Below are 24,266 nucleotides of genomic sequence, written 5' to 3' on the forward strand. Positions count from 1 at the left end.
CCATTTTACTAGGTGTTTCCCCCACTAAGCCACACACAAGGACAGGGACCCAGTCCGACTCGCTCCCCACGGCGGCCCAGCCAGCACGGCAATACGCGCATCAGGCGCTGTGTAAAGAGCTTGTCCGAAATAATACAACGGGATTTCGGCGTGGTAGGGTTTTGCCTATTTCTCACACAGTAGTTTTGAATCCATCACGTCTAACTTCTCAGCTGTGAACTAACGCGGGCTTCCTTTACAATCGGAAACATGCAAACTCAAGTCGTCCGTTTACCACCTAACTGAAGTTTTGGTTTTTTTAAATACACACCTAAAACTCAAAAGTCTGCCGTGATTCGTGTACACTCTGCTACGTGAGCGATGGCCACAGTCCAAGGTCGGCAACTGCTCCCCACCAAGGAAAGAGCGCCCGCTTGCAGCTGGTAAGGAGCGCTCCCGGGACGCTTCCTTCCCTACGCGCCGGCTCCCGCACCGGCTTTCTGGCTCAGCACAAACCCTAGTTGACCAGGGTCAGGCTTACTCACCACCACCAGGGGACTGACACCCTCCCTCCCAGTGATCCCAGCACAGAGAGCGTCTGCAAGGAAGGCCTTCAGCAGACGGAGCAAACAGGTCGTTTTCTAAAGAACGAGAAAACCCTGTCAACCAGCGCCTGTGAAACCATCCACTGTGTCAGTAGGACAGCAACGGAGCGACGGGAAGCCTTCCCCCAATTCTGGAAAAAACATGTAATATCCACTTAAAATGCCGCCAAACGGTCTAAAAGACTCGGGTGTGGTTGCCCTGACGGCAGAACCGTAAGGGCAGGTACCACCAAAGCCGACCCCCCCGGAGCCCGGCGTCCGGGCCGGCCGCGAGGTGGGGGGCGGGGGTCCCCGGAGCCCCCTTCCCCACCCCCACCCCCACCCCGGGACACCTGCCGGTCCGCCCCCGGAGCGCCTCAGCCCAGCGCGGTCGCGACCGGCCCTCGGTGCGTCCCCGAGCGGCCACGTCCGCCCGCAGGTGGACACCCGGCCCGGCCCGGCCCGGCCTCCCTCCCTCCGCGCCCGGCCCTTCGGCCGCCGCCCGCCCGCCCCTCGCGCCGGGCGGCCCAAGGGTCCCGGGCGAGGCCGCAGCCCCGGCGCCGGCGAGGAGGGCGTGAGGAGCCGGGAGGGCGGCGCGCTTACCTGGCGGCGACCACCCGCAGCCACGAGAGGGGAGAGAGACCCACGCGAAGCGCCAGGGGGCGGCTCCGGGGAGACGCCGAGAAATGGCGGCTAGAGGCGCGCCCACCGCACTAATCCCCGCAGACCCCGGCCGCCGGCCCGCCCCTCAGAGCCCCTAAGCTCCGCCCCGAGGGCGGGGAACGCCGCTCTTAAATGGGCAACGACACCGCCCCGGAAGTTGCGGGGCGGGGAGATGCTCGGGTTAAAGCGGCGATGCCGACCCGGCCGGAGCTCTGGCGGCTGGTTTAAAGCGGCTCTGCCGGAGGCCGGTACCCGGGAGTCCTTCAACATGTTAATTCACGTGGCAAATATTTACTGCCCAGCTGTATTCTAGTGGGGACAGAGACGGTGAACAGATGCATGAAGAACGGTAAGAAAGCGGACGGGAAATAGGAGATTTCTATTTAACGGAGAACGTTGCATCCTTTCTCCTTACAGAGAATTCAGGTCAGTGCCCGCGATGGGCCAGGGTGTGTACTGGGCAGCGGAGATACGATGGATAATAAACAGGACACACGAAGAGACCTCATGCGCCTTCCGAGCTGACAGGAGAGCCAGAAAGTAAGTGACATCAGTTAGTAAGATTCAGTACCACCTATTAGTATCCGTGGTTAGAGTTGGGCACTAGGGTTAGGCCCTGCTAAATGACAAAGAGAAAGCTAGAAGGGGGACAGGGACAGAGTGAGGACTGGTGGTCTTACACAGACCCGTAGGGAAGGAGGAAGGTCTGTCTCCTTGGAGTGAAGGGCCTGAAGGAGGTGAAGGCGGGCCCCTGCTGGGCCCGGCCTGCTCGGTTGAGCGAGGTGCCTGGGGGCGGGGGCAGAGGGAAGGGCCGTGGGGGACCGAGACGACAAGTCAGAGAGGACAGGGCCGAGCTGAAGGGGCTTCGGGGCCCTGGGCAAAGCTCCGAGGGCTTCAGTGGAGGACCTGCTGGCTGAAAGCAGAAGGGCCCTTCCTAGGGTTTGGCGCTGCCCCTTTGAACCCGCACCACCCCAAGCCCTCTCCATCGTCTGGGGAGACACAGCTGGGGGCTGCGGTGCCACAGGAGCTGGGGTTGCCCAAAGGCCTTCACTCGTCCGTGTGGCATCTCAGCTGGGGTGGCTCTTAGCAGCAGCAGCTGAGTTCTCTTGGGCGTCTGGAGTAGGGCAGTTGAAGTGGCTGGAGCCCCTCAAAGAGTGAGAACTGAAGCTTCTAAGGCCTGTAAGGGCAACCAACGCCCAGAAGTCATACGCTGTCACTTCTGTTGCGGGTTACTGATTAAAGCGAGTCAGAAGGCCAGACCCCTTTCAAAAGGGACGGAAACAAGATTCCACCTCTATTTTTTTTTCTTTTAATAGTATTAGAGAAGTTTTCTTTCTCTACTTTTTAAAAATAGCTTTATTGAGATGTGATTCCCCCATTTAAAGTGTACACTTCAACGATTTTTGCATATTTACAAAGTCGTGCAGCCATCACTACAATCTTAATTATAGACATTTTCATCACTTTCTCGTGGCAGGAGCAGCACGGATGTACAGGGGTGAGAGGAACTGCCCGTGCTCATCTCTGAAATATAGCTCCATAAAAAAGCAATGACTCGGCCATAAAAAAGAATGAAATCACGCCATTTGCAGCAACATGGATGCAACTAGAGAGTCTCATACTACGTGAAGTAAGTCAGACAGAGACAAATACCATATGATATCACTTATATGTGGAATCTAAAATATGACACAAACGAACTTATCTACGAAGCAGAAACAGACTCACAGACTTGTGGTTGTCTAGGGGGAGAGGGGAGGGGGAAACTTGGACTGGGAATTTGGGATTAGTAGAGGCAAACTATTATATACAGAACGGATAAACAACAAGGTCCTACTGCAGAGCACAGGGAACTATATTCAACATCCTGTGATAAACCATCATGGAAAAGAATATGAAAAAGAATATATAACTAAGTCACTTTGCTGTACAGCAGAAATTAACACAACACTGTAAATCAACTATACTCCAATTAAAAAAAAAGCAGTGATGACAATGATGCTGACACAGGGGTAGGGGAGTGTGGCTCATGTATAGATGGAACAATAAAGGGCCACAGGGTGAAGGTGGGTGATACGTACATTAAACTATTCTGTCCATTTTATGTACAGGTTTGAATTTTTTCCATAGTAAAGAGTTAAAAAAACAAAAACAAAAACCCAACTCTCTGGGCCATGTACCCCGTGGAAACCCTTCATGTCTCCCTGGGGTTGGGTTACCCTGTTTGAGAACTGTCTGGTCTTGAGTGCCACGCACCGAGTCTATCAGGGCTGAGAGCTGTATTGTACTTTTCCTGTTTACTGACCAACAATGGAAGCATTTTCTCTCAATGCTTATAAACCAGCTTCACTGTCCTAAATTGTTGCCTAGCACACCCGTTTAGAGGAACAGTCCTCTGCTCCATCCTTTTTTCTACCTCGGTCAAGGGTGGGGTGGGGTGAGAGAAATAGGTTGAGAAATATGGTTATAGGCTGAAGGAAATATGAAGTCTTGGAGGATGCAAGCTAAGGGCCTAAGCCATAGGAGGTTGTTTGTGCTCTAATCATGAAAGATTATTCCTCCTAACAATTCATCCTCTCCCCCGATCCTCTCCCCCAGGCATAGACACCCTCTGCAACATTCTTGTTTTGTGGTGAATTAGCCCTCTGCCTTCCACCAGAGACAGAAGGCTCTCTCCTTGGACACAGCTGAATTGTTATAATGCACTTGGCTGCAAGAAATAGAGAATACAATTGACTGTAGCTTAAAAAATAAGTAGACTATTTTTCTTACATAAGTAATCTAGAGATTGGTTCAACTCAACAGTCCAATAGGATCCTAAACTGTTACTCTTTCTGTTCTGTCATCCTTAGTATGTTGACTCTGGTTTTTGTGCTTCTAGCCTACTGGCCACAAGAGGGCTGCAGTATCATCAGCTCCCCTATCTGAGTTTCAGAAATGAAAGGGAAAGGGGAAAAGATCTTCTCTTCCCGAAGCTTTTTTTTTTTTTTTTGGCTGTGCTGCGAGGCTTGCGGGATCTTAGTTCCCTGACCAGGGATCAAACCCATGCCACGGCAGTGAAAGCACCGAGTCTTAACCACTGGACCGCCAGGGAATTCCCAGCGAAGGCTTGTCTTTAATTCAGGGAAGGAAGTCCCACCACGCCCTGTCTCATTGATGAGAATGGGATTACCTGCCCACACTGGCCACAGGGAGAGAGAATACCATAACTGGTTTAGACCAATTATAATTCACACTTGGGGTTTGGGGAAGGGCCTGCTCCCTCTGAGATTAAGGGCGCACCCTTAACTTCTTGAGCAGATCCAAGTTGTATTAGCAGGAAGCAGGGGGTGTTGTTAGGAAGAATGGCTGTGGGTAAGGTGTCGAAAGTGCCCACTAGAATAACCCACTTTTGGTGGAACAGTCCTGGCCATGGAAAGATTTTCCTCTATTGAACTAACATCCTCACCCTAGATTTCCACTCCTATTTTAGGTCCTGGTTTGCTCTCTCTGGAGTCACAGAAAGGGGTAGATACAGGTTTTATTAGTTCTGAAAATCATTTAATACAATTGGTGGGGGGAGGGGAGGCTTAAGTGAAATAAGGCAGATTTAAAGCTTGAAAGTAGAGTGAGATACAGGGTCTTGGAAGAGGCCCATACAAGTCAGGAGCTCTAAAGCTTAAAGCTGATTATCTTCACGGTAAATCCACTTTTGCCCACAAGAAAAAACATGGCCCCTCTTTCACACCACAGCCCTTTATCTTTAATTAATTAATTAATTAAAATTTTTTTTTTGGCTGTGTTGGGTCTTGGTTGCTGTGCGCGGGCTTTCTCTAGTTGCGGCAAGCGGGAGCTACTCTTCGTTGCCGAGCACGGGCTCTAGGTGTGCGGGCGCAGTAGTTGTGGCACGCAGGCTCAGTAGTTGTGGCGCACGGGCTTAGTTGCTCCGCGTAATGTGGGATCTTCCCTGACCAGGTCTCAAACCCGTGTCCCCTACACTGGCAGGCGGATTCTTAACCACTGTGCCACCAGGGAAGTCCCCACACCACAGCCCTTTAAATAACTGAGGACATTGGTCGCAAGTCTGCAAAACCCTCTCCCCTTGATTTCCAAGCTCCTTACTTTCTCAGCCAGCTTGTCTGAACTGGTCCACACGGGTGGGGCCATTCATGCTGAGGCATTCTGAGCAGAGTGAAGCAGAGAGAATTCGAGTATGAGAGTCAGTCCTCCTGGAGGCTGAAGGGGCCCTGCTTCCACAAGCCTCCACTGAGAAGCCCCTTGCTGATTAGTAGAACATTGCAGAAGTGATGGTGTGTGACTTCCATCATAAATGGCAGTGCCCTTCTGCCTTGCCCTCTCAGATTGCTCACTGTGGGGGACAGCAGCCACCATGTCACAAAGACACTCAAGAAGCCCTGTGTAGCCACCTGGATGGAGAGGACCTGAGGCCTCCCATCAACAGCCAGCACCCACTTGCCAGTTGTGTAGGTGAGTCATGTTGCACTGGATCCTCCAAGCCCTTTAAGCCTTCATATGACAAAGTCCCCACCAATATGCAACTGTGGCTGAGTCAGAACCACCTATCTCCTGTCCTACAGAAACTGTGAGCAATAATAAATACTTGTTGTTATTTTAAGCCACACACACACACACACACACACACACACACACACAAAGAAAAAAGAAACAAATTAAAAAAAAAAAAAAGAAAAGACCCTTGAGAGAGCGGGAATCAGGAATAACTTGTTTTCCAGACACTGGATCAGGAGAGCACTGACTAGTCAAGAATGCACACAAGTAAGATAAATTAAAAAAAAAAAAAATCAGGAAGCACCACTAAGACAGAGTTTTATTAGCATACTGCAGTCTAGACTTCAGTTCAGAAGCTAAAAAATCCAAAATAACTTTAAGTCTGTAAAATGAGGATGATACCACCTTCCTAAGAGGGTAGTTATGAAACTTACATAAAATAAGTTAACTGAAAATGTTTTTGGAAGCACACAACACTACATAAAATATAAAAGTTATAGACCAAGGAACAAAGATCCCTGCGCTGACAGTGGGAGATGGGGGCTCCTGGAACAGGGCGGTGGCCTGGGCCTGGTTGTACACTCTTGGATGGCTCCCTTTACCCAGCTAAATCTTTCCTGAGCCAGAATCTTATGTCTGAAAGTTCACCCTTTCTCTCCATGCAAGTATGCCTGGCACGTGTAAGAGCTTAAACTAATTCACAGTGAAGTATTAACCACATAGACTAATTGAAGGACACCTTAAAAGAATGGGGGAGCGCTGGGGTAGAGGTGTGCAGAGAAGGGAGATGCAAGATAAACTGGAGACAAGTCACTCCCTTCTCCAGAGCACAAAGCCAGGCTTCTCCCTTCTTCTGGAGATTCAGGACAATAGACCTAAGCATTCATGTTCCATGAATCCATACTTCATGTATCATTTTGTTCAGAATTATCTGGAACAGAGCCCTGCTGATCTGGTGGCGGACGCACGTTCTTCATTCTGCTAGGAAAAAAAAATTTCAGGAAACCCTGGATGGCTCCAGGCAAGTTCCTGCCATTGAGTAACAGAGAGGCGGAAGTGAAAACATTCTCCCATTGGGTTTGCCCAACAGTGAAACCACGAGGGACTGAGAGACTTAAGAAGAGGGGAGGAGCCACGGCTCAGCGCCCAGATGTTAAGTGCACGTGAGTCACCTGGGGATCTTGTTGCAAGGTTAAGTCTGGGGTGGGGCCTCAGAGTCCTTCATGGCCCTTACATGACTGACCCGCACCTGTGACTGTTGTGTGATTCCAGGACCCGCCAAGCTATCAGGAGACCACATAGTAGAAAGACCAGTGGTGACTACCCTGCCATGAATTCACTTGACAAGCATCCATCTTTCCTGGCATTAGTTTTCTCGTCTATAAAATGAGGTAATTTGGGACTTCCCTAGTGGTCCAGTGGTAAAGAATCTGCCTTCCAATGCAGGGGACGCGGGCTTGATTCCCTGGTCAGGGAACTAGGATCCCACATGCCACGGGGCAACTAAGCCTGTGCGCCACAACTACTGAGCCCGTGCACCTCAACTAGAGAGCCCACGTGCCACAACTAGAGAGAGAAAAACTGCCACACCACAACTAGAGAGAAGCCTGTGCCGCAATGAAAGTCCCGCATGCCTTAACAAAGATCCCGCGTGCCGCAACTAAGACCCAACACGGCCAAAAATAAATAATAAATACATCTTTTAAAAAAAATAAAATGAGTTAATTAGAACAGATGCTTCCTGAGATCTCTTCCAGATCTTAAAACCTGTGATTCTACACCTATTTCAATACATAAGAGAATTTCATTTAATTTTACATAAACCAAATACACAAAAAAATTTGAATTTAGTTTTGTTAAAAGTAAACCAAACCTCAAATTTCCTTTAAAGAGAGAATCATCACATTTTAAATGCCTATTTTCCAAAAATTGATTTAGAAATATGAGGTCAAAGTTATGACAATGATTTTTCAAACATATAAGTTGGTACTGTTCTCTTAAAAATAATTTCTCTCAAAGAATATTAACAACTTTGGCTGTAGAGTCAGACACCTCCTAGACACACTAGCTACTTAACTTCCAAGGAATAGAGTGAGTTTTAACTCCTCGTCTGTAAAATGGAGACACAGTTGTGAGGGTCAAATGCAGTGGTGGGCAGTTGCAGTTCAGGGGCTTTGTACCTCATTTCTCGTGCTGATAATGCCTGAGAAAGCAGCGGGAGGTGAAGCTGTGAGTTTAGGCGGAAACTACTTCACAGGCTTCTGGATCTTCGCAGTGGTAGCAAATCTTTATCCTCAGAAGGTGGATCTGGTTCCTGGCAACAGCCAGAAGTCAATCAGAACACAGTCGGGTGAATGTGTTGCAAGACCAGGAGTCTGAAGGCAAAGGGCTTAAGTGCAGTCCGTGAAAACGGCAGAGTAGGGACCTTGGAAGATCCAGAAAAGCAACCAAAAGTCCAAAAAACATGGTCAGAATTAACTTTTTCAAACTCTGGATATTAAGCAAAAGCTTGCAACAATCCAGAGGTGTTTATTCAAGGAAAATAGCTAAATGTTGGTAAGAGCAATGAGTTTTGCAGCATTTTAACGGGCCTGGGTCTCAGCTTGCTCTCCCCAGTTCCTCTGCAGCCTTGAAACCAGCAGCCAAAGGGCCACTTGAGGGGGCAGAACAGTCAGGACTCCTTCAAAGCCCATTCCCAGAGAACTGTTACTTTCTTTGACCTAACTCAGAGCTCAAAATGAAAAGCTGGGGAGTCAGATGTGCAGAGGGGCTCTGGAAAGCTGACACATTTCTGGGAATCTCGAAGGCCACTCGTGTGCACGGGGCTATGTGCATGCCCGGCTCTAAGAATACATTTGTGTTTGAGCCCAATTATAATCCCTTAGTCTGTTGCAAAAAACAGACCCCAGGTATATCGATTTTTTTCCGTTAGTCTCTCATAATTGTCTTGTTCATACCACTTTTCAGACTTTGAGAAAGTATTAATGACACCTGTATAAAGCCTTTGGAAAAATGTGACCCTTTTTCTTTTCACACGCACGTTTCATTGGCTTATGTAACATATAATTAATTAAATGATATAATGAAGATAAGTAAATTTGCATATGTAGGTTAGCAAATAAACACAGCTGGTTTTAGTAAGCTTACAACGTGCTTGGTGGAACTAGCAGAACTCTGGCATAATTAAGAGCGGTCAGTGGTGGCAAGCAGGGGACAAGAGCAGAAAGCAGAGTGCAGGATACTGGTAGGTTATTTGGATGGTGCTTAAGAAAGCTTCAGTCACAGATAGAATGTTAGTAGGAATTAGAGTAAAGCTTTTGCAAGTATGCTCCAAATTCAGAAGTCTTAAAGGTGCAGATTGATACATTTGTTTTATAAAAGTATTAAAAATACCGTCATACCCATCAGTCCCAAATAAAAATAGTCAAAAGACAAAGAACACCATGTGAAACAGGTTTTGCAACACGTATGACTGTCAAATGACTAATTTAATTTCCAACATCTCATGTAAATAAAACATTAAACAACCTGATGTAAAAGTGAGCAAAGGATATCGATATGGAATTTAGAGAACAAGAAATACAAGAGATCAATAAAGATATGAAAATCTATCCAACCTCTTTATAAATAAAATGTATGTCAAAATAAGATATTTCTTTCATGAGATGAGCAAATAAATGAAGTTTGATATCAGTCCTAATCAGAATGTGGGGAAACAGACATTCTTATGTTTGGTGGAAGCATAAAGTGATATAATCTTCTCTGAGAGCAACTATTCACATTTAAAAATGCAGGTGCCCAATGCTTAGCAATCCTCCTGCTAGAAACTGACCCTATGTGTAGACTTGCAATGATTAGTGAAAATATTTGCACGAGGATGCTCACTGCAGCGTTGTTTCTAGAGTATACAAACTGGAGACGAATGTCCATCAAGAAATTCCATTACAGCATATCCATCCGTATGACGGAGGTCAACGCTGTGAGTCAAAAGAAGGAGGTAGATCTGAGTGTGTTGGTGTGCAGATACTTCCAACATGAAAAACCAAGCTACAGAATATATTGTACAATCCCTTTGGCCTTAACAAAACGTATATGTACGCGCAAATGCTTGTGCAACATCTTCCCCTAGAAGACACGAAATTTAAGGTTGCCGTTTGTTTGAGGGGTACTATTCTTAGGGGCGGGGCATGGGAAAGAGGCTTCACAACTCCTGAGTCTTCCTTATACTGTTTGAAGTTTTAGTATCATGTACGTTAGAGGCATGGCATTTACTTTTGCCTTAATTTATTTCTAGATACAAAATTAAACATCATTTTCTCCAAGAAATTTTCTTACAGATGACAGATGGCATGCCTAACTGCACTTGGGGAAGGTATGAGGCAAGTGGGCTTCAGACACATGAAGAGAGGTCCTTTACTTTGACTGACAAGGTCTTAGGGTAGGAATACCAGAGTAGAGAGGCTGGGGCTGGGAGAAGAGGAATCCAGCAGTGGCCACAGTGAAGGAGGAGCTTCTCATCAGACATTCTTTAATCTTCTAAATCCCTTTTAGTTCCTGACTGACCCACCCACCCCCAAACACAGCCACTGTGTGAGTAATTCTAGAAATAAATTTTGCATTTAGCATTCTCCTAGTCTCTTATAATCACCCACTAATGAAAAAAAAGAACCACTGTTTGAAAAGCCCAACAACAAAAACTCCCATAAAATAATCTTCAAAACTCCTATACTTAAATTACTAAAGCACATCTTTATTTTGCAGTTGAACAATTTAAAGTCACAGCTAGAGTTTTTTCACGTTTGAACCTGAACAACTAGTTCTCAATCAAAATGAATTATGGCCAACAAAATATGTATAATAATAGCATTTCATAACATAAACTGCTCTTGGGGTTAAAACAGTTTTAATGCAAATCAACATTTTTATCCTGTTTGCTGTTAGTATTCATAGTTTTTCTTTTTTACATGAAACTCATTGCAGGAATTCTAATTTTTCACTGAAATTAAGACAAATCCACAAGGCCTTTCAAGCACACAGTAAGCTGCAGTGACAAATGCATAGTGATGATTTCAAATTATCCAGTATTGACCAAATTCAAGCTTAAACATTTTAAGTGAACCCTAAGCTTCTTTGTCTCCTAACTATGGGAAACCATATGGAAAGAGCTATTTTTGTGAAACAGGGAAAGAGAATTTAAAAAATTAAGAGGCTAATTCTATTTAGTTCAGTACAATCAAACGTGAAATGGCAGCAAATATGTAAAATCATAATTTAATTAGGAAATAAACGAGACTTTTAACTAAATGACTTTTTGCCCTTCATATTTACATATAGCACCTGTTACAAGAAAAAAAATTCCCAAATTAAAACAGCCTCTACATAGAAATATTTTTAAAACTACTACTTAAAAATATCATTGATGAGTATATAGTAAACTATCTGTCCTAAAATTAAGCCTACACTGTAGAAAATAAAGACTAGCTTTTCTTATTTGAAAAGATTGCCATATGGATTGTAACTGCAACTTCCTGACGCTACAGGAACACCGGGCTGGACAGCTTTTATTTGCCTAAGCAGAAATATGCTAATGACAGAAAATGAAAACAGCTTAATGTAAACTTTTAGTCTCTTAAATCCTGCCCCTCAACATGTATTCGAAGTGTCAGGACTTTGCCCCCTTCAACTTACTGGTGATGAAGCACTGACTTAAATGACGCCTAATACAACTCAAAACCAAACAGATGGGTTTCCAGGTGTTCAAGTAATGTACAAAAATGCGAAGCAGAATGGTTATAGTGAACCAAACTTGGCTGAAGCTAGCTGAGAGAACTCAGAGTCCAGCAAGACTATCAACTGGGTAGCCTTTATTGTACTAAATAAATTACAAAAAAGTGGCAAAGCTAAAATCACACAAGTTACCTTTTAAATATCAAATGATCAAGAGATCATAAAGCATTTAAACTTGGGTCCAATCCAATGAGTTCTACATGCTAATCCATTGTATTTTTCCATATTTACAAAACTCCTGGGATAAATTTTACCTTTAAATGTATAAATTAAGTCAGTAGTAAGCATGAAATAAAGTGCTGTTTGAAATTCAAGAAATCAATTTCAGCATTGAAATCTGACCTACTCTACAGAACACAAGAAAGCATGAATAATCTTGTCAACTAACTGAAGGGTGGGAAAAGATAAGTGCCAGAGACTCCCAGAATTGGGTTGAAATTTTCCTGCTCAGGAAGGCAAAAAACTGGAACACTACAATTCAGGAGTAGAAACGAAAAAGCTTCTTTCAATAAAAGGTAAAACGGGTTCAAGTGTGACTACAGTGGATTCAGTGAAACCACAAATCAGCACCTCTTTCAGTCCAAGATTGTAAGTAGGGCTGAGTCTCCTTGATGGCTTCACGGTGGTAACTTCATGTAGCAATGTGACATTTTAGTTAAGATTATCAGAAGTAGTATTTGCTAAATTTTGGAAACTCTCAGGGTTGAGGGGGCCTGATTTTAATCCTTCAACAACTGTAACAAAAGTCAATGAAGGAAAAGATTACCTTACTTCACAAAGACTCTACCGTAAAGGGAGATTAATAATTTTTTTTTTAAGTTGGAGGGATGGAAGTAGGAGTCAACATAACAAAGGCCCCACTGAGCCAAGCTTAGTGAGTGATGAATAATAAATACTACCTTTCAAAGAAACTGTTGAACAAATTATGCTGGTTTATAATGTAGGGCTTTTTCTGTCTTCTGTTCCGCTAAATTAATAAACCCTTAACCATATAAGACACCACCGTTACACGTCAGAGTTGGGCTCAGTGGTCTTACCTGTCCAAGATACTGAGAACAGAAAGCAAACTATTTATTTGTCAGGGCCTCTGCACGTATTTACTCTGGTGACACTTAGGCACGGTTTTCTGGCTTCACCGAAGTCACATGCTCAGAGTGCTGTCCTCATTTGTGGCTGGCACAGTGACAAAGCCTGAGAACTTTCCTTCACGGTAAACGCATGGAGCAGAACGCTTACCCTCAAACACATGTACCCCTAACACACTCCAGAAGTCTAGAATTCAATTATTTTACACTTAAAAACAGTATGCACACATTTTTTTGAAAATTTCTAGAGTTAACACAAAGCAAAGTGAAAAAGAAGGTATTTGAAATATTGAAATATACTTCAATAATGATTGCTCTTATTTATAAAGCAAATTACATTTTTCTTCTAAAATTGCATTTTGTATAACGAAGTGGAAAACACTCTTCCTTTCCTTTTCAATCCCTTGCTAACTTTTTTTTCAACAAAGAGTATCCTTAGAATCAAGTCTTAATTCTAATAACATCTGAAAGATACATTCATTTCTTTACAGCATGAAAGACATACAAATATCATTTTTTCCTTTTTAAACAATGAAGCAAAAGAAGTTAACAGTTTCAATCTTTTGTCCATAGAAAAATATTTTCTATATCATTTATGCAACAACAGGTAGGAAAATTCTACAGTGTTTAACTGAAACTTCTACGAGCATTTACAAGGCTTTCAAACATTTTCATTCCTGTACTGAACATTTTAAAAGGTTTCAGGAAGTTAAACATTAGAACCTCCTCCTAAAATTGTAGCCTTTAACTTGCAATATTGCTAATACCTTTCACTTTGTAAATTAAAAAAAAAAATTGGTTTACTTATTTATGCGCTGAGCCCTACCTAGTCAATGTTGATGGATGGTACCCCAGTGGATTCTACCTCTGGCTGCCCATTTAGCTTGGATTACTACAATAAAGATAACGATGACTAGGAAGCTTTAGAAATCAACAGTCAACGGCAGCAGAAAAACATACAAATAAGTAGCAGCAAATTTAGATACGGAAACAGAAATAACTATTTGGTGTCTACCCACAACAATTTCACCCGGATTATAAAAATAAAATGTCTCATTTCTCACTGAACTAGGGCTTGTTTTTGATAACATTGAAAGGCTCATTGCAGGAACTGCTGCTGAGAATAAGTGAAGTCTGTGTGTAATAAAACATTGTGTTGAAGATAGTTGCAGATTTTGTAAAGTAAGTTAAACCCAAAAAGTACAATTTAGGGATTAATTTCATGGTCTCTCTATAAAATTGCTGAAATTATCTATTCGCAGTTAGCCCTCAAATAAGTTCTGTTATCACACAAATTCCTTTGGAGCTACACAATTTTCTAAAAACTTTATAAAACAGTTGCTACAAGCTGTGTTGTGATCACAGAGACCCCAACAAATCTTTGCCAACAGATCAGTAATTCTGATATTTGATGAAGTGAATCCAGTGGGTTTTAAAAACAGGTATTTTACGTAGAGGAAACACCAGAAGACAAAAATGGTTGCAGAAATTGTGGCTGGCCAGCTGAAGCAAACGTGGGAAGAAGTGAGCTGTGGTAACATAGTTACTTTGTTGATAGGGACGCTTGCGTACAAGAAAGCTGTGGCCTAACTTCTCTCTCTCCTCTTCTTATTAGAAGATGTTGGTTCCAACAAACACCTACCTTAATGTAGGTGGCAAATGCAAATTCACCTAAACTACAAAATAATTAAGAGGTGTAAACATACCCCGCATTATCGTGGCATAAATAATTTTTATGCATTCAAACCTACTTTGGCAATCTCACCATCAGAATACCTTTAAATATTCAAAACACGGGCATTAAATAGAACATTGTTAAAAATTCTTGTTTCCTTCTCCCTTTCCGATAAGATTATAAAACAAGTAATGCTTTAATTCTACTGCGCGTTCACATTATGAACGTAAATTATTTAATTGTAAGTGGACATACATTCTAAATCTTAGTTCTATGTTTTAAGTGCTTTTAAAACTTAGGCCTCTAATTTGCATTTCACACTGCACCTATATCAGCCTAAACAAGCAGAGTTGGGGCCCTAATTAGGATTGCTTTTTAAAGCCTACTTGTTCTCTAAATTAAATGCCATCTTCTAAGGTCATCAAGTTATTAAGTAAAAACACTGCCTGAGTATAACTCTTGAACTGAAATAGACTAAACTTCACTAGAATTTATGATATTCACATACGTTGCCTATAAGAATAGAAGGTGAGACTGGATAAAATCTTTCAAGTTTCTTTCAGCGCTCAGGTTGTAGTACTTGTGGTGCAGACGGGAGGCCTTCGTTCCAATACCTGATCAGACCTGGTCAGACCTGCCAACAGATAATAAACAACTCTACAGGTACCACAGTCCTTTACCCCTGTTTGTTAGTATTAGCCTTTGTGAAGCAACACGTGCATCATCGCACAAAAGCATCTCTATGTGTATATATCAGCACTTGAAACCTTCAAGTCACTGTCTTAATGGCTTAACACAGCTTACACACTTGAAGTCAGTTTTTAATCTGTAAATTTTCTCTTTACTCTTAACCAACAAGGTCAACGCCCCCCCACTTGTGCTGGGCAGGCCGCACAAAGGAAAGGGTTGCTTATGCTAATTACTCTGCCTCGGTTTTGGATGTATGCACTGGTTTAACAAATACTACCAGGTATTCCTCTTGTGAATGCGGTCTATTCCAAAATATTCCCCAACCTATGTACACAGTGCTGACACAAACCAGATGTTCAGGATAAGACCGAAAATGAACCTGGTAAAACCATCCTAAGTCAGAGAGGAAAGGTTTTTACAAACATTTCCTAGCATTTACAAAAGCCCCTTGATTCAGCAATACCTATTTCCAGTTGTGAGAATAACAGTCAGCACTGATTTCTTGAGTGTGTGTGTGTCTTGCAGGGGGGTGGGGGGGAAACTGGCCGCTGGAGGGGGAGGGTAGTTTAGATAAAGAAATCTGGCATTTTGTTACACACTATTACATTGATATGAGTGGAATCTAGAACTACTTGGTGTATGAAAGCTGGGATTATTCCTAGAACCCTATTTAGATTGACAAACAGATTAAAAACATTCTCAGGCAGGGACTTCCCTGGCCGTCCAGTGGTTAGGACCTGGTGCTTCCACTGAAAGGCAGAAGTGCTCACTGCCAACAAATTATTAGAGTTACTCTCAGAAGTGTAAACAGAGCCCTAAATCAAAGAACATGCCAACCATGACATTTGTCTGTTTATGTCTATATAACTTTATCTTTTTATCTATGGTTGTCATATTCGGTCCATATAGTTAGGATAGGTTTTCTTTTTAATTCAGGTGAAAAACTACTGCCAAAACAGTTATTAATTCTTAGATCCCTGACATTTTATTCTTTCACTTTCCAACTTACCATGGTGTTGTACAGCAGCCTGAATCACATCTATCTGCTGGCAAAGAGCGGAATGTTCAAAAAAGACTACAGAGTTATTTACTATCTTATACTGTCTTGACTGTGAAATTCAGAAATAGATACAAGAATTTCTCTTTGACATAAAGGTCATGCTTACTTTTCTCTTTTAAAAAAAGGTAAAATATTTTAATACAGTAATGTATTTGGTATCTTGGCTATTAATGTTTAGGACTTAACTTCCTAAAATTTACTATTATGGATTTTGAATATTTGAAATAACATCATTTAGATTATACTGAAGATTTAAAAATGTACATTCTCCCGCTCATACTAAATGACATTCCAAAATATCTACCATTCAACTGTAAATTTTATCAAGACTATACAGAAATATTCAGAAACCACTAGTAAGTGAATCTATTTTAACCATAATCCATAGAAAGTAATTGTGTAATATAACATTTCAATAGCTGAGAAAATTTCCACTTATATTAAAATTGGGCAATTTCAAAGTTCTATCTCTCTGAGGACTTAAAAATTAAAAAACCTGAAGAGGAGAATATACACATCCTTAAAGGGAATCAGGTCCTCCATCAGGCTGGACAATCAAAACTCTCCAATATTAACATGCTTATAACTTAATAAGTATATATAAACTGGAGCAACTTAATTGTACACAAAAATGACAAGAAAGCCCTCATTTCAGCTACTGAGGGATTACAATTAGAAACACTCAATGACGTTTCATCCCTCGTTTGTGGTCTGCCAACCAACAGACCAGTGTGAACAAAGCTTGGTAAGAAATGAAATGAATGCTGATCATTTACTTAGTGATAGAAACAAGTCACAATTAGCTGCTCTAACTTTAGTTTAGAGTTTCCATATGTTTAACTTTAATGTGTATAGTAGATGCTATTTCTAAAGTCAGGGATAAAATAAATAAGAAATTTGAAGAATAAAGCATCTTTTAACTTCAGCTGCTAAACTGTAACCCCTGTCCCTCAGGAAAGGAATGTGCAGGTTTTGAATAATTCCATAGCAGCAGAGCGTTCACTCAGTAGAACACAAATTATCTTGGCTTCTTGTGGCAAAATACAGGAATTGAGCAAGAAATAGAATTTCATTACTCTTCTTTGACTGCATAACTCTCAATACGAGAAGCTATTTTTAAAAATGTGAACTGATTCAAAATGCATAAAACTGTAAATGTACAATATACATACATACCTCCTAGTGGGGTCAAAGGAGGAGTGCCTTTTCATTAGACATACAAAGACGTCTCAAGGCACTTAAGGGGTTAAGACACAATGCATGCATTCCTTTACATCAAGTATGTGAAATCACATGATTTGGAATAAGCCAACCTTATGATAAATATAAGTTACATTATTAAATTCAAGAAAATCTGTAGGGCTTCCCTGGTGGCGCAGTGGTTGAGAGTCTGCCTGCCGACGCAGAGGACACGGGTTCGTGCCCCGGTCCGGGAGGATCCCACATGCCGCGGAGCGGCTGGGCCCGTGAGCCATGGCCGCTGAGCCTGCGCGTCCGGAGCCTGGGCTCCGCAACGGGAGAGGCCACAACAGTGAGAGGCCCGCGTACCGCAAAAAAAAAAAAAAAAAAAAAAAAAGAAAAGAAAAATTGTAGATTCTTATTTATACTTTCTATAAGATGCTGGTAAATTGACAATGTGCAGCATTTCCTGGGAAAAGCAAATTCCACCTTTCTTCTTCCAAACAGCAGGTCTCTATGGGGGGAAGTGTAGGGAAAGATGTGCTGCATCCATAGGCAGTGTATTGGCTAATATTGAGAATGATATTGCTAACATTTAAAAAGTAACATCTGGTAACCAGTATAGTAAGAACATGAATCACTGGGAAACACCAGAGCTGACTCCTGATGTTGACTTCTTTTTGCTTTCAAGATACAAGTGTACAACAGAGACGATGAGAATTCTGAGCCTCGTTTGTGGCAATTCTACCAGAAGGGGACTGCATGGCACCACCACAAGATTTCGTAAATTACCCTGAACATACTCAGTTATTCACTATTTGTTTGGAGCAAAGCATGAAAGAGTCTTCAAACACATGAATGACAGATTTTGAGAGAGTGACTCTTTTTTGAAACATAAAGTGCAACAGTGCTGAAGTTTTCAGTTTTTGTTAGTTCTTCATTTTTTTTTTTTTTTTTGTCTGTTTAGATGCCATTTCCTGCAAGCAGTATTATGGCACAGTGAATATAATGGAAAGCAGTTTTCCAACACATATCCCAGACCTTTGCTTTCTTATTTATTTGATGATGTCGTTAAAGGTTTAACAAATCCTTCTTCATAAACTTTCAAAATAGCTTCACATACAAATCTGTATTGACTCTGAAAAATAAAATATAAAAAAATAGAATGGATCAGAAAAACTAGAAAACAAACAAAGACAGACAAACATCTCACTTGGCTTGCTTATACAAGAAATACAAAGTAAGACTGCACAGAGATACCACTTTTCACCAAGAGACTGGCAAACAAAGTTTGACAGCATATTCTGTCGGCAAAACCCACTCATACATTGCTAGTAGGAATGTGTATACCACAATCCCTATGGATGGACAGTTGGCCTCATCTGACAAAATTACATTGATTTACCTATTGACCCAGCAATTCCACTTCTAGGAATCTATCCAGAAGACAAACTAGAAAAAGAAATTAAAATATTTATTCAGAAATGAGGCTATTCACTGCGGAATTACTTATAATGACAAAAAAGTAGAAACAATTCAAATCATCATCAGTAAGGGACTGGGTGAGTAATCTGGTACATCCTCAAAGTGCGGTACTATGAAATGGGGGGGAAAGGAAAAGAAGTCTACAGACTGCTACAGACTGATTCCAGGATATTTTGTTAAGTAAAAAAAGCAAGGCAGAGAAAAGTGCATACAGTATATTATCTTTATAAGAGAAAGGGGGGGAATACAAATATGTACTATCTCAAAATGTATGTTAAGAAAAAAGCAAGGGAAGGATAAATCATAAAAAAAATGGTTTCCTATAAGGAAAGGAGTGAACAGGGTGAAGGGGAGAGATAGAGAATATACTTCTTTTATAGATTTTACTTTGGAACCATGTAAAGATACTCCATAATTAGAACATTAATTTTAAAAGCCTCTATAAATTGAAAATATAAAACATATCAATGTATGTATCTAGTTGATGGCATAACCACATACAGAGGAGCTATTTCAAAGGACTTTGAAACAGTAATTTAACTGTGTATCTCTGTAGAATATATATCCCAAAGCAAAAAGAACTGTGGAAAGAAGTGAAAATTCTTTTTGGTAACGATACTGTTGGTAGTGTTAGTTTTGTTATTCTGAGACAGCTGTTGGGTAATCTGGAATAAAACAAATGAGGACTTGGGATATGCTAAGTCTTTCATTTCTGGTATTGTAGAGAACCAGCATTCTTGTTAAAGAAGAAAAGGGACAAAGATATAAGCAGAAAATGGTAAGTGAAAACACTGTGGTCTGAGTCTGTATTGGAAGCCGTGAAACAGAGCAGGGCCCTATGGTCCATGCCCCCCATGTCCTCAGCCTGCCTTTTGTCTGTGGAAAAATTTTAGCCAAAGAGTAACTTTAATCAGAGAAATGAGAAAATGCAGAAACAATGGAAAACAGCCAAAGGCGACTGGATAATAATATAGTCATTAAGCAGAGTCAAGGACCTTTAGTTCCTCCTCAAGGGCTGTAGATAATATTCTAAGCCGTATCCTGTGAGCTGTCTTATAGATACTGAAACCCCCGCCAGGTGGAAGAAGTGAACTACACGATGACCAGGCTGTAGCCATGACATAAGCTGCCACAATTCCGAGAACTGGCCCCAAGGAAATGGGAACGAACCAACCCTGGAGAGGCCAATGAACCAACTCATTATATTGAAAACTTATAAATAAAGGGAAAGCATCAAGTGTTAATCTTGTCTTTCCTATACAGACCGTACCACTGGTTAACCAAAGAGCAGATGAGAAGTTTCTCTTTACAGAAGTAGTCCAACTAATAAATAACAAAGGAATGATAGAATATCATCATTTTGCAAGCCCAATGAATTAATGATGCAGACATTGATCACCCAAGGCTGCTAACATCACAAAAAGGAAGACACAGACATCATGTACCCTCTGAAGGAAGCTGCTGCAACCTACAGATCCATTTACCAGTTCTGGAAAAGACAGAGAACACCATCTTGGGAACACAATCAGCAAAATCCAGACTATGGGAGAACAAGTAGCACAAACAACCTGTGTTGTTCATCAAATAAACTGCAAGAAGAAAGAAGAGAGACACAGGAGGAAGACACAGATTGAAAGAGGTTTAGGAGACACACAGACCAATCAAAATGTGTGGGCCATATTCGAATCCTGACGTCACACAAACTGTGAAAACAGAAACAAAAACTCATTACGTATGATATGATCCAGCAATCTGACTTGTGGATATATATCTGAAAAGATTGAAAGCACTGTCTAAAAGAGATATTTATACATCCATGTTCACAGCAACATTATTCAACAATAACCTAAATGTGGGAATAAACCAAATGTCCATCAACAGATGAAAGGATAAGAAAAATGTGGTATATACACACAAGGAAGTATTTTTTTCAGCCTTAAAAAGGAAGGAAATTCTGACACATGCTACAACATGGGTGACTCTTGAGGACATTATGCTCAGTGAAATAAGCCAGTCACAAAAGATAAAAACTGTGTGATTCCACTTATAGGATGTATCTGGAGCAGTCAAATTCACAGCAACAGAAAATAGAATGGTGGGGGCTGGGGGAGAGAAAAATGGATTTAATGGCTATAGAGATTAAAAAGTTCTACAGATTGGTTATACAACAGTGTGAATATACTTAATACTACCGAACTGTACACTTAAAAACGGTTGAGATGGTAAATTTTACGTTTTGTATTTTACTACAATTAAAAGTAAAAAATCTATTATGTGTGGATATAGATATAGAAACCTCAAGAAAATACTAGCAAATCAAGTCAAGCAACATATAAAAAGAATCAAACACCATGTCTAAGTAAGATTTATCTCAGGAATGCAAGGTTAGTTTAACACCCCAAAATCAATCAATCTAATACATTATGTTAATAGAATAAAAGACACAAACTACATTATCATCTCAGATACAGAAAAAGCACCTGACAAAACTGAACACCCTTTCATCATGAGAACACTCAACAAACTAGAAAGGGAGGGAACTTTCTGAACTTGATAAAAGGCATTAATGAAAAATCCATGCTAACCTTACAGTACTTAGTGGTGAAAAACAGAAAACTGTCCCTTAAGACCAGGAACAAGACAAGGATGTGTGGTTTCACCACTTCTATTTAACACTGTACTGGAGATTCTGGCCAGGGCCAGAAAAGATGAAAAGAAAACCAAGGCATCTATACTGGAAAGGAAGAAGTAAACTATCTCTATTTGCAAATGACATGATCTGTATATAGAGGATCCTAAGGAATTATTAGAGTTAATAAATGACTTTAGCAAGGTTGCAGGATACATGATCAATATGCAAAATCAGTTTTCTTTCTATATCCAAGCAATGAATAGTCCTAAAATGTAATCAAGAAAACAAGTACACTTACAATAGGACCAAAAAGACTAAAAAAACTTTAAGAATACATTCAACAAAAGAATGATAAGACTGTGCAATACAAAACACTGTTGAAGGAAATTAATGAAGACATAAATAAATGGAAAGACATTTTGTGTTCATGCTTTTGAAGACGGAATATCATTAAGATGGCAACACTCCCCAAAATGATCTATAGATTTAATGCAATCCCTGTCTTGCTTTTTTTGCAGAGAGGACAAACTGATTCTAAAATTCTTATGGAAATGCAAGGGACCCAGAGTAGCCAAAACAGTCTTGAAAAAGAAGAACAGGGTTGCAAGATACAGATTTCCTGACTTCAAATTTTGTTACCAATTTATAGTAATCAAGACAGTGTGGTATGAACGTAAGAACAGACATATAAATCAATGGAATACAACTGAAAGTCCAGAAATAAACCTTTACATTTGCAGTCAAGGGACCCAGAGACAATTCATGGGGAAAGAACAGTCTTTTCAACAAATGGGGCTGAGACAACTGGAAATACACATGCAGAAGAATGAAGGTAGACCCCTACCTCACACCACATGCAGATATGAACTCAAAACGGATCTGACATTTAAATGTGACAGCTAAACTATAAAACTCTTGGAAGAAAAAACAGGAATAAATCTTTGTGACCTTAAGTTATGCAATGATTTCTTAGCTATGACACCAAAAGTGTATGTGATTAAAAACCAAACAAAACTGGATGTAATCAAAATTAAAAACTTTTGTGCTTCAAATGACTTAATCAAGAAAGTGAAAGAATAGCATAAACAAAAACATTTGCAAACCATAGAACTATGAGACGAGACTTGTTTTTAGAAAATATAAAGAACTCTTACAATTCAACAATAAAACAAAAAAAACAAATTGAAAAACAGGCAAAAGATTTGGACAGTCCTCGAAAGAAGGTATACAAATAAATGGCCACATGAAAAGATACTTGATATCATTAGTTATTATGGAAATGCAAATCAAAACCACAAGACACCACTTTATATTCATTAGGAAGGCTAAAATAAAAGATAATGACAAGTGATGACAATGATGTGGAGAAAATGGAACCCTCACACACTGCCAGGGGACTGCAAAATGGTGCAGCTGCTGAGGAAAACAGTCTGACGGTTCCTCAAAAGGTTAAACAGAGTTACCATATGACCCAGCAATTCCACTCCTGGGTATATACCCAAGAGAAATGAAAACATTTATAAACAAAAACATATACACAAATGCTTGTGGCATCATTATTCATAATAGTCAAGAAGTGGAAACAATGTAAATTTCCATCAACAGATGAATGTGTATCTATTCAATGAATAAGGAATGAAGTACTGAGATATGCTACAGAATGTATATACCTTTTAATATTATGCTAATTAAAAGAAGCCAATTATTTATGAAAGATCAAATTATATGATTCCATTCACATGAAAAGTCAGAATAGGCAAACCTACAGAGACAGAAAGTAGATTAATGGTTGCCTACGGCTAGGTTGGGGGAAGCCTGGGGAAGGTAACAGGGAAAAATGGGTACAGGATGTCTTCTTTGGGGTGATGAAAATATGCTAAAATTAGATAGCAATTATGGTTGCCAAACTCTGTGATATAAAAAAACCCAGTGAAATGTACACTTGTTAAAAAGGGTGAATTTTATGGCATGTGAATTATATAAAGCTGTTCTAAAGTTTAAAAAGACATGATTTATATGAGACAACTGGAAATCTGAATACTGGCTATTGCTAATATTAGGGAATTACTGTTAATTATACTTTGGTGTGATAACGGTGTTGTGGTTTTGTTTAGAAGAAAAAAACACTGCTTATCTTTTAGAGAGACACTAAAATATGTATGGACAAAACAATGTGATGTGTAGGGTTTGCTTCAAATGTGCAGACAACAGGTGGCAGTGTGAAGGAAACACCACAGCCAGTGTTGGGGCTGAGTATGCAACACAGTGTTGATTACATTATACTGTCTGCTTGTGTATGTTTGAAATTTTCCATAATTAAAAGCTAAAAAAATGACAGGCACTTACCACATAGGTCAGTTCACTTCAGTAACCTTAATGCCACCAACAGTGCTAACATTTCACAATGGCTTAATATAAAAAATAATCTTAGCGTTAACTCTAAAATTCCATGATTCCTCTTTTGATTCTTGGAACATAATTCAGAGTCGGTATAGAATATAGTAAGTTAGTAGCTTAATGTTGATGATTTTTGTTGTTGCAATTGAAGCTCCTATGTAAAAAAGAAAGGCAATTTCCCCACAGCTGTTTCACGGAAAACAGGTCTATCAAGATTCTCCAGTCTAGGGACACTATCGTTCTCAGCACTCCATTTGACTAAGTAACCCAGGGCACGTTCCTCCTCTGCACCTGTTTAGGCAGTTCAGAACTAGCATGATAGGCTGGTGTTAGCAAACGTTTTCTGTAAAAGACCAGATAGCAAATACTTTCGTGTTTGCAATCACATGGTGCCTGCTGCAACTTCTCACCTCTGCTACTGTAATGTGAAAGCAGCCATAGACAACATGGAAACAAATGACTGGCTGTTTCCAATAAAACTTTATTTATAAACACAAGTGGCGAGTTTGGCTCATTGGCAGTATTTGCTGGTCCTTGTGCT

The 24,266-nt window shown here is 40.8% G+C and overlaps 2 protein-coding genes and 1 long non-coding RNA gene across 10 annotated transcripts in view; 1 reads left to right on the forward strand and 2 right to left on the reverse strand.

Annotated features, from left to right (window-relative positions):
* The window catches only part of EPB41L5 (erythrocyte membrane protein band 4.1 like 5), a 146,036-nt gene extending 144,714 nt beyond the window's left edge, over positions 1-1,322 (reverse strand). For all 4 annotated transcript variants that reach the window (XM_067742357.1, XM_067742356.1, XM_067742355.1 and 1 more), the window contains exon 1: positions 1,167-1,322. The gene's annotated coding sequence lies outside the window, so the exon portion shown is untranslated. The remainder of the gene's footprint in view (positions 1-1,166) is intronic.
* Positions 1,291-24,185, forward strand: LOC137226789 (uncharacterized). Of its 5 annotated transcripts, XR_010944519.1 has the most exons (7): positions 1,291-1,766; positions 2,704-2,856; positions 5,567-5,693; positions 6,826-6,898; positions 7,008-7,126; positions 17,903-18,773; positions 19,421-24,185. It is a non-coding gene; the product is annotated as an uncharacterized lncRNA (long non-coding RNA). The 5 variants fall into 5 exon arrangements; XR_010944520.1 differs by lacking the exons at positions 17,903-18,773; positions 19,421-24,185 and having other exon boundaries at positions 2,678-2,856; positions 7,008-10,367; XR_010944518.1 differs by lacking the exons at positions 17,903-18,773; positions 19,421-24,185 and having other exon boundaries at positions 6,661-6,898; positions 7,008-10,367.
* The window catches only part of PTPN4 (protein tyrosine phosphatase non-receptor type 4), a 186,426-nt gene continuing 172,624 nt past the window's right edge, over positions 10,465-24,266 (reverse strand). Inside the window, exon 27 of the mRNA XM_067742354.1 lies at positions 10,465-18,349. Within this exon, the coding sequence (XP_067598455.1) occupies positions 18,263-18,349 (87 nt within the window). The 3' untranslated portion in view covers positions 10,465-18,262. The remainder of the gene's footprint in view (positions 18,350-24,266) is intronic.

The sequence above is a fragment of the Pseudorca crassidens genome, chromosome 6 (genome assembly GCF_039906515.1).
Source record: "Pseudorca crassidens isolate mPseCra1 chromosome 6, mPseCra1.hap1, whole genome shotgun sequence".
Lineage (NCBI taxonomy): Eukaryota > Metazoa > Chordata > Mammalia > Artiodactyla > Delphinidae > Pseudorca > Pseudorca crassidens.